Below are 11,020 nucleotides of genomic sequence, written 5' to 3' on the forward strand. Positions count from 1 at the left end.
ATTGTCCTCTGAGCTGTCTCTTATTTTGTTGAATGGCAGACCTTTCCAAAACATATTACATCAAGCTTAGCTCTCCACATATTTTAATGAGAGTGCTGAAATGACAGAAGCAGCCAATTGGGATTAATCTGGGAAGGCTTTCAGAAAGAAGGAAAATAAGACTTTGGAAAAGAAGGAGAAAGAAAAAAATGTTCTTCATTCTCCATAGCATTTATCACCATCCAACATCCTACATGTTTTATTTCTTTACCCTGTTTATAGAGTGTGTCACCTCATGGGAATGTAAGCTGTGGCCAGATATGTGTTCCCACTGCTAGAACAGTTTTTGATATATTGTAAGCAGTCGAATATTTGTTGAATGAATGAGAGTACTGAAACCAGATATGATTTTTTATACTAGAATTTAGCTTTAAATTATGTAATAAGACAATACTTAATTGAATGGATTGGAGCTCAGTACTTTATTAGATCTCTTTATTACCCACCTCATTGGAGAAGAAAGGGGGAAACTCAACTAAGAACATTCATATTTATTCTTTCTCTTTGAGCTTTTGGACCTTTGCCCCCAAGTTATCAGGTTCCTGGATTGTTGCTTAGAGAACCTACAAAATTAACAGGCAACTTGGAGCTTTAACATGTTGACATTTAATATTTTCCCAGAGTATCGAAAGGGCACAGTTTTCTTGATGTATTTGACAAGAGAAAATAACAACAACAACAACAAAAGAAGTGTGCTTTTTAGTTCATAGCTTACAGGGGCGGCAGTGTTAAGAACCCTGTAGTTTGATTTTAGTGCCCTGGTTTAGATTCCATAATATCATCCCCAGCTGTTGTGCCTGAGGGTCAGGCCTTTAATTGCATTCAGGTGGGGCACCCTACGCAGTGCCTTTGAGAAACAGAACAGTGACCTGTGTTCGTACTTCAGAATAAAAGATTAATTTTGCTGAAGAGAGTGCGTGTGTGATTGTGGGGGGAGAAAAAAGAAGAGGAGGGTTTGAAGGGCTATGCAGACATTAGTTAAGATTAATGGTAAACATCCCTTGGTTGTCTTTTCTTTACATAAAATTCTGTGAATTTTACAGAATTTGTTTAGGCCAAGTTAGTGATGGCAGTGAAGGTGAAGATGAAGAATGCAAGCACAAACTCGTTATGTATGAACAGGGATCCTGCAAAGATTTTCATATGAAAAGAAAGGTGCTGTCCTTTTACTGTCTGTTTAATATTACCATACCCATTTTCTGTCTCCTTAATCGTTGAACACCTCTGTCCAGCTGCATAGCACATTTCCCAGCCTCCCTTTCAGCTGTGGCCAGTCATGCGACTAAGCTGTGACCATTGGCATAATAGCAGAAATGATACGTGTCATTTTGGCATAATGCTCCACAGAGGAACCCTCTTGCTTTTTTCCCCTTCCCTGTGGCTAGAATGCAGATAGGATGGCAGGAACTAGAGTGGCCACCTCAAAGTGGACACGGGAGCCCAGGGACGAGGGTGACAGAGTGGTGCTACTCTTAGAAGGTTATGTGGAAAAGAAACTTGGAGGTGGGGAGTGCTCTTTGTTGTAACAGTCAGGCTGTAACCTGGTGAGTCCTTACTTCTTCACTTACTCTCACCTGACCTTTATTGCGTGCTTACTGCAAGTCAGGCTTCAGGCTCGGCAGCAGAGCTGTCGCAGGGAGTCATTCCTGTCCTCATGGAAAGCGAAACTATAACATAGTTTAGTGGTTTCAGTCTCTATCTAGTTAGGGTTATTTGATCAGTTTTGGAGGGTGGAGGAGGGACAGAAATGGAGAAACAAGGAGACTTTAAAAAATAGGCTCTACTCCTGTTTTTCCGAATATCTGGATTTTTTTTCTGGTCCTACGTGAGCAGTATCAGGTTGTTTGTTCATTTGTTTAACATTTGAGGGCCTATTAGATGTCAGGCTGAGGATAAACTGAATAAAACAAAAATACTTTCTCTCAAGCATCTTCATTCCGGTTGATGGAGACACAAAATAAGACAAAATATATAGGGTAGTGGTAAGTTCTAAGGAGAAGAAGTAGGAAAGGAAGATTTGAAATGTCTGGGGTGGGGGGAGGAAGATGGCTGAAGATTTAGATCCAGAAACCAGAGACAGTCTCGTTGAGAAGGAATTCCCTGATCAAAGTTCAAGAAGAGGTGAAGGAGTCAGTATGTGAAGTAGTGATTTAGTTGATTCTTAGTCAAGGCAATTCAGAAAGCATATGAATGACATGGTAAAGATCTCAGCTTCCCTGCAGGAAAAGGAGTAATTCAAGCAGAAATAGCTAAAGGTACAAACTTTTAAATTGCACGTTCTTTAGTCTCTGCAGGATACAGTAATAACTGAAGTGTTACATAGATGGAGACAAGACATGTCAGTTGCTAACAACTTTGTGGATTACCACCTCCAGGAAACAGGCCAGTTGGAGGCCCGATCAATGAAGAGCATTCAACTCAATATTTCATCTGATGCAAGTTTAGTTTAAGGCAGCAAATCAAAGGTGAAGTGTTCGGATGAAGAACCCACAGGCAAGAGTTTACCTTAACCTCTAGCTGTCTTTCCATTATATTCCAGTCAAGAAATACTTACTCAGTGTCTATTTTGTGCTTAACGCTATGCTGGGCCTTAGGAAAGCAGCAGTGAGCAGAGCAGGACATGCTGTCCCTGACCTCATACAGCTTACACGGCAGTAGAGGGAATACATTAGGCCATGAACTACAACACAGTTACTTGATAGCTGCGGTAAGGGACCTGACTGGGGGCTGTGAATGAATGTAACTGACCTCCTCTGAGAACTCAGGCAGATCCATTTTGAGGAAGAGATATTGAGACCTGAAGGATGAGGAGGCATTAGCTGGATGAAGGAGGGGGGACAAGCAGCTTAGGCAGAGAGGCTTTAGGGATCAACAGGCCACTGTGTCTCGAGCCTGGAGTGCAAGAGAAGTGTGAGGGGATGAGGCTGGAGAGGTTGGTGGGGGCCAGAGGATGCTGCATCTTGTAGGCCAAGGTTAGAGTTTCGTTTTAAATCCTGAGAACAAGGAGAAGCCACTGGAGTGTAAGCTGGGGCTGGAGGCAGATACTGGGATCGGACGCGTGCTTTGGAGAGAGGCAGAAGTGAATGCTGGGCTTTGAATTCAGGTCATGTTGGTGGAGATGGAGGGGAGTAGATGGAGCAGAGTGGTGTCTGGGATGGACTGCACATGGGAAGGTGAAGAAGGGTTCAGGGTCAGGATGACCACCATGTGCTTTTTACTTTGGGCAACCAGATGATGGCTCAGTTTACTGAGCTGGAGAAGACTGGAGGAAGGTCTAATTTATATGGAAAGGTGATGAATTTTAGTCACTGAGGGAAAGCAGTTGCTATTTTTGCTGCTGCAAACACTTCTGAAATGGTCATCCTGATGGTGAATAATAAATGATAGCTCACATTCGAGCACTTACCACATGTCAAACATGAGCCGAACACTTTACCTCCAATGTCTCCCACAATGTTGAAAATCCCATGAGCCGGGTACTGTTACTGTCTCCATTTTACAGATGAGGAAGCAGGTTTCCGGAAATCCAGAAGCATGAGCATGGCATGGAGTGGATGGCCAAGGTCAGGTTACCAGGCTCCAGGACTCTGGCTCTTGGTCTCTACATGATGCTGCTTCTCCTGGTTCCTGGCATCTTTAACCACTTCCCTAATTTCCACCCTACCCACCCTCTTACCCCCATCAGAAATGTGTTCTCAACCCTCTCTCCTGCCCCAGTGACCGGTTATGGAAGAGCAGCCCAAACACCTATGTCATGGGTCCTATTCCTCAATTTAGCCTGCAGGCCCAGCCCTTCCAAGGTAATTCCGAGACATCGTGGACTTGGTGGAAGAACAAAGGGCAGGAGGATGTGTGTGCATAGATCGACCTTCCTGATATCCATCTAAATGTCCAGTTACCACGTTATAGTCCACTTACCCTGCATATCAGCAGAAGACAGACATGAACTCAGCCACATCCTTTCCACGGGAGAATCTGGGTCTAGGTCCAACATGACAAAGGACCCATTACTGCTCAACTAGTCTAACACTAGCCTAGAGATGAGAATGAAATTATTTAGGGTCACAGTCCTGGCAAAAAGCAGAACTCTAGTCCAGTTTCTCATACTGACCCTGCTTGGTTTCTAGATTCCAGATCTACACGGCGCAATTACTTAGGAATTTCTTCCAGAAGTATCTGTTCATTTGAAGTGGCCAAACCTTTGGCTTAGGTGGCTAAGACCACTGAAACCCTATAGAAACATCAGAAAGATGGTTTCCAAGTTGTCTCCATCTTAGCATTTTTTAGCTTTAACCTCTTGATGCCTTGGGACAGTATTGTATTAAGGGATCCCAAGAACCTCCTGGATCACTCTGGCTTCAACTGGTTCTGGTCCAGGAACTTCAGGTGGCCTCTAAGCCAGAAGTCCACTGATAATCCCCCCCCCCTTGCATTTTTCTGTGGTCACAATAGAGCTGTGGTGAGAGCACATCCTGTTTGTGGGTCAGCTTCTCCCTTTGGCAATGCTGCCTCAAGCCTAAGGCTCAGTCACAATAACAGCTAATATTTGAGAGCTAGCATGTTACACTGATTATATGTCATTTGACATTCAACCCTGTAGAGCTAGGTGATATAATACCCATTTCACAGATAAGGAAACAGGCTAGGATAGATTAAGTAATTTGCACAGGGTCACACAACCAGTGAGCAGTACAGCTGGGATTTAGAGCCAGACAGACTCCAGAGCTTGTGCTTCTGACCACTCTGCGTACTGCCTTGAGATCCATCCATGGGGAGATGTGGAGGAGGAATACGCTGTCTCTACATTAGTCTCTTACCCCTCACAGACCCCAGACTAAAGCTGGAGGGTCCCGCATATCAGCAGTGTGTGATTTCATTATGCCAGCCAGGGCTCTCATACCTCCTTAAAATTTATTCCATTTAGTCTTCTCTGCAACCAAGGGTCACATGGATTAGCTGAGTTACCATTACTATAGGATAGAAAGGTTTGGCTACATTTCCAAAAACCAAACTGTTCTGTGAGGTTATCCTAGAATTAGCTCCATTAGGGCTTGGTTGGTGTTAGCTCTCCAAGACATTGGTAATCAAGCCCAAGAGGAACTGTCAGCTGCTCATCTCTGCTGCTTCATGGGATCTCGGAGCAGGAGGGGATCTTGGGCACTGGCTGAGAAGTGGTGGTGAGGAGCCCTAGCCTGAGACTGGAGCCGTAGCAAGTCTTTTCCCAGCCTCAGCTGGGGTCCTTAGATGGGTTTCAGTGTCAACCCTCACAAAAAGTTTGTAGAATTGTGTGCCTGTATGCATTTTGCCAGACAGGCATCCTTAGTATTCTTCAGATTCTCAAAATCTGAGTGACCCCTAAATGGTTTAAAACTACTCGATTAGATAATCTACCAAATCTCCTTTTAGTCAAACATTCTCTAAGCTCCGGTGTCCTAATGAGCCAGGTGACTCCTGAAACTTTTAAACCACCATAAAGAATTCTCCCTAGAATTAGATTAGCTTTGAAAATGGACAAGGTTATCACAATTCTTTCTATTCCCTCTCAGGTTCTTTGAAATCTGCTCCTCCAAGCTGGGCTTATTCGTCCATTGCTTTCCCGCTGTGTTTTCCAGAGCTGGCCTCCTGTCTACCTTGGGCAGAAGTGCTGAGCAGCTGCCCCCATCGCCTGACCCTGAGGCCCTTCCTTCACCAGGTGGTTCTGGTCCAGAAAAGGCTCCTGGAAGGGCTCAGGCCCAGAGAGGCTCTGAGAGCGACGGAGTGGATGCCAGGTGGGAGGAACCACCCCACAGGGAAGGTCTCTATGCAGCCCTATTAGAGGGATTTTTTTTTTTTTTTTAAATCAGATGAGGCAGCAATTCCTCTTTGAGATCCACTCGGAAGACACTTGCCAGAGCAAGTAACTGACTGACCCTGAGGAAAGGTGGAGCTGGAGAGGAGCAAGCATCATTAAAACTGACCTGGGCCACAGCCAGGTGGGAGGCTTGCTATGCTTGGGTCTCAGCCTGCTCAGGATCGCCCAGCCCTTTATCCCCCTTTCCCAAGTGGCGCAATCAATGACCAGAGGTCGTCAGCACTGGGTCTAATTCGGCGAGGTTTTATTGTAGAAATGCGGCCCCTGGAGATGGAGGACACTATTTCCTGACCACAGGGTGCTGCAGGTGGGAACCTGCGCCTCTAGACCGGCTTCCCCTTTGCTCGTGCGGGCAGAGAAAACTGGGTCCTCAGACCCGAGCGGGACCCATTGAAACTCGCGTCCCCTCCTTACCCAGGGAACGAAGCTTCCGAGAGCCATCATTCCCAAGTCCGGCTGAGTTCACACTCAGATCCTAGTGGGACCCTCGGTGCCAAAGAGTGGGAGAGGTGGTAACAGCCGCAGGAAGATGGCTGCAGGGCCGGGGACTCCGGACAGGCAGCTCCCGGCTGGCTGCGCGCTCAGGTAGTTGCGCGCTCACAGCGCCTGCCCTTGGGTGTGCAAAGTAGGGAAGTCAGCGGGCGGCGAGGAAGGCTCCCTTGTCCGGGCGGGAGCGCCGTCTTGCAGGAAGGCACCCCCCGCCCCCCGAGCTGGGCCCGCTGTCCAGGGAAGAGAGAGTCCTCCAGGGAAGAGAGAGTCCTCCAGGGAAGCAGAACCTTAGTTCCCTGCGGCCACAAGGATCGGGACCTTCTACAGCCCCCTAACGCCTCCTACTCCCTTGATGCCCAGGGTGCTGCTCGAGGGCGGGAAGGGTGTTGGGGTCAGGGCGCAGTGTTCCCAGGGGCGTCAGGTGCACCCTGCCTGGCTCACACCGACTGCTGATGGGGAGACTGGCACCGGGCGCCTGCCGGCGTGGCTGTGGCTCCGCCGCTACACCGGCCGCATCTTCCAGGGCGCGCGGGCGTCCCGCAGCGAGCGGTCGTGGGGCAGCGCGGCGAAGGCCGAGTGGCGCAGCTGGCAGCCGATGAAGAGGACGACGAGCGCCACGGAGAGCAGCAGCAAGAAGAAGAGCAGCAGGTAGGTAGGCAGGTCTGGCTTGGCGGCCGCGCCGTCCCGCATCCCGCGCGCGGTAGCTAGCTCCAGCGGCAAAGCGCCCTCCGCCTTGACCGTGGTTGCCAGGGCCAGCGCGCCGCCTACCGCCGCTTCGGGGCCGCCCGTGGCGTTGAACACGTCGCCGTACATGGCCCGCGGGGCCGCCGACCCCGGCCCGGCCGCCTCACTTCGCTTGGCGCCGCCCGGCGCCGCCCCGCGCTTCCATGGCGTGCCCTACTCTTCCCCGCTACGGGTGACTGACCGCGAGCCAGGTGCCTGCGGGGTCGCCGGAACCGCGGAGACCCCGGGCCGCCGCCGCTCCGTAGCCAGCCGCGCTCGGCTGCCCTCCCCGCGGGGTGGTGGACCCCACGGCGCGGAGCTGGACGGCTCGGCGCCCGCGAACCCCGGACTTTCCGGGCGTCTCGCTGTCGCTACCCGCGGTCCCGAATCAGCGACCCGGGTTTCCGGCCGCCCTCTCAGCTCGGACCCCAGCTCCGGTGAGCTCCGGGGCGCCCCTGGGCTATCGCGGCGGCGAAAGCTGAGTGGTGAGTGTGGCCGCAGCTCGGGATCCCTGCCGGGAGCCGCCAGAGGCCGAGTGCGCAGGCAGTGAGTCCTCCGCGTCCTCCCGCGCTGCCGCCGCCAAGTCTCCGAGCAATTCTGCAGCCTCGAGTCCCTGTTGAGATGCCGGGTGTGCGGAGAACCTGTCCCCGCTGGCTTCGGCTGCTGCGCTCCTGTCTCGAGCTGGAGACTGAGCTCTGAGGCGCCCCGCGCGCTCAGGTCCAGGGCCGGGGTGGTGGTGGGGGGGTGGGGAGCGGCGGGACTGGCGGCGGCTGTCCCCGGGGAGCAGCTGCGAACCAATGAGAAGGAGAGAGGACAGGTATGCACCGCCCCCCCCCCGCCCCCGCCTGGCCTCACATCACTCTCGGACAGAGGGACACACAGAGAGGGAGGGAGGAAAAACACAGGGTCATGGTAAGACAGACGGACAAAGAGACGATTACAGACCTGTGAACAGAGGCACACACAAAACAGAGACAATATGGACAGCCAACCGGTTCAGAGACCAGGCTCAGACAGGCATGGATACCTGTTTTTGTTCTCGTGGACATTCTCCCTCCAGGCACAGCCTGGTTGGCTCTGAGTCCCAAGACTGGGTAGTTTGGGGAGGGCAGGGAGGCCCTGGGCAAGGGTAGAGGGCTCCCAGACAAGCTGGGGCTGGTTCCGTGGGCCCAGGCTCCTCTCTAGCTGCTCCTCTCTAGCTGAGGGCACACGTGCTTCCCCACCATGAGCTCACTTTCTCAGCGCCCTTGGCCTGTTATGCTCAGGCACAGAGGGCAAGAGGAAGATGCGATGCTGGCAATGGCCCACCTGCCCTTGGCAGCCCTGGCAAAGACTTGGTGGCCGGGACAGGGGTGAACAGTCAGCAGGACCAAGGGGTGTCTCCTTTGCAGGAGTCCACACTCTTCACTTCCTTTGCGAAGTTTTCCAAGCCCCCCCACTCTGCCCCCTGATTAGAATGGGAACCAGTGGCCTGGCCACCACAGCCCCTGCACTCTTCAAGAACCACTGACTGCCCTGGACTGTCATGGTCTGGCATGAAACTAAAGGAGGCAATTGCCCTCAAGGTTCTGCAAGTGTAGGGTCAGGAGGGAGTGTGCCTCCTTCCATTTTGCACCCTGGGCACCTCAGTCCTCACCCTAGTTCCAGCTCTGAGAACCCTACAGGGTCAGCCAAGGTCACAGCCTTGTCTTCCTCCCCTACACCTTGCCCCATCAAGGGGTACAGGATGTGGGAGAGTTTGGTGAGCAACGGCCGCAGGAACATGTGGGAAGATGAGTTCGTTATTTGCCTCTTCCCCACCGCACCTCGTACCTGCCCACAGGCTTAACAAGAGCAAGCAAGGTGTGCAAGGCCATCCTCGGCCAGAGGGCATTCCCACAAAGCGCAGCTCAGCCCAGGAGAAACACCTCTGCAAGCTCTTTGTATAACACTGAATTGTGGGCCTGTCCTGACCCTACAGAGAGTTTGACTGCTTGCTAAGTGAGGTGCAGAAATGCTCCGGGAGACCCTCCTCAGTGTTTTCCTACAGTTCCATGGACAGGCCTGTGGGAAGCCTCCCTGAGCATGGGGGTGGGTGTGGGTGTGAGGTGGAGAGCGGGACCTGGCAGGACTTAGCATGACCCCATCTGCCCGCCTTGGTCCTGGGGCGCTGCCCAGTGTGCTCCAAGGGCATAGGGCCCTGAGCCCCTGTGCCCGGTTGCTGCTTAGGCCAACTCATCTTCCAGATGGGAAAGCTGGTTCCGAGAGGGGCAAGGCTTCTCCATGTTAGCACAGGACAGCCTCCACGTAACAGTGATGCAGCAGCCGTGGACGTGGGCTGCTCAGGCAAGGAGCAGAGTCCCTTTCTCTGAAGGCCTGAGCTATTTGGGATAGCATTTTGCTCAGCCAGCAGGATCCCAGGGACATTATGTGAAACCGGAAGAAGCTTCCTCAGGGACACTGTCAGCCAAGGGGAGAGGTAGCATGTAGATTGGATGGAGGGGATTTTATCCAGGTGAAGCCCCTGCTGTCAGTAACTCTCTGGGTCTTGGGGTTTTTGTTTGTTTGTTTTTTAAGGTACAACAAAATTAAAATTTTCTTTTTCATTAAAGATTGTGCCCATCTGAAACATATACAATGAAGAAAAACATCAAAATGTTTTTGGTTTTTAGCTTAGTTTGTGGTTTGGCCTGGAACTTCCTCCATATGTTTGTGTGGGGAGTCATGGTGGCCCTGCCGACCCCCCCGCTTCCTCTCCACCCTGCGCATGAGGTCAGGTAAGACACCAGGCAGTGGCAGGAAGGCTGGGTGCTTCAGTTGGGTGGTCCTAAGTGGAATCTGGGCCAGGCCTCAGCCTTTTGGGCTATAAAGTAAGGGTTTATGGTAAGTGATTTTGGGTTCCAAAATTGTGCTGTGATCATCCAGGAAGTGGGCAAAGAGTAGGGGGTGTCTGCAGAGGGCTTGGTGTGGATGGAGGGTCGCTGCAGCTCCATTGCTCCTGGTGGGGCAGGGAAATCTCTACACCTGGGGTCCCTGGCAATGCGTATTCCTTCCTCAGAGCTGCTGCTTTTCATCATTATTTTGCATTTTGCAGGCCTTGCAGCCTGTGAATGGAGGAACTGGGACTTGAACCTGGGCATTGGGTTCCAGAGTCCGCACTGAACCACTACCGTGGGCCACCTCCAATTTAGAGCAGTTCTAGTAGCCACGGTTCACACCTCTTTCCATAGGCCAAGCACTTGCTGCTCACAGCAACCTGTGAGACAGACACGCTAGCACATCCATTTTCCCAAGGAGGAAGCTGCAACCCCGAGAAGTGATGTCACCTGCCAAGGAGCCTCAGACTTGGCAGTCTGTTCTCATCTACTCAGTCTTCAGCTGCTTTTTCTAGTAAGAAACTTAACAGAGAGTGTGGTCAAACTGCCTTTCCTTTTGGTAAAGTTGGAGGAGGTATCTTGCCCCTTTTAGGGGGTCCTTTGGTCCCAAAGTGGGAGGGCACTGTTTCTTTTCCAAAAGATGTTCAGAGAGGATGGTCACGTTCCCTGAACATCCCCAGGCAGGAAATTAAACAAGGTTGGTGCTGAGTAAATGCAGAGATGAAGTTTACACAGCTTTTTACACAAGCCAGAGCGACCTTCCATTAGGAAGCTTTGTGTACCCATACATTTAAGTCTCGGGAAAGATTATAAAGGGGCTTGGAGGTTGGCTTTGACAGGCGGAGGTCACGGGGCTGGGATCCCTGCGGGACCTCTTCCCCATTACGTGGTCGCTGAGTGACACACGCTCCCTCCCTGCTGGCCTGTCAGCGGGGAGACGAAGAGAAGCGAGGCAAGGGTGCCTTTCCTGCTGCGATGGGGCCATTTGTTAGCTGTTAAATGGAAACTTGGGAGACTGCAAGCATTACAGCCCCAGGATTTCATAAACTGCTGCGCCGGCCCT

At 51.6% G+C, this 11,020-nt stretch overlaps 1 protein-coding gene across 1 annotated transcript; it reads right to left on the reverse strand.

Moving 5' to 3' along the window:
• Positions 1-6,113: 6,113 nt before the first annotated feature.
• Positions 6,114-7,828, reverse strand: SMIM32 (small integral membrane protein 32). Its single transcript, XM_059060583.2, has one exon. It carries the CDS (start codon positions 7,190-7,192, stop codon positions 6,881-6,883), a length of 312 nt encoding a protein of 103 aa, XP_058916566.1. The 5' UTR covers positions 7,193-7,828; the 3' UTR covers positions 6,114-6,880.
• Between the last annotated feature and the right edge of the window lie 3,192 nt (positions 7,829-11,020).

The sequence above is a fragment of the Kogia breviceps genome, chromosome 4 (assembly GCF_026419965.1).
Source record: "Kogia breviceps isolate mKogBre1 chromosome 4, mKogBre1 haplotype 1, whole genome shotgun sequence".
Lineage (NCBI taxonomy): Eukaryota > Metazoa > Chordata > Mammalia > Artiodactyla > Physeteridae > Kogia > Kogia breviceps.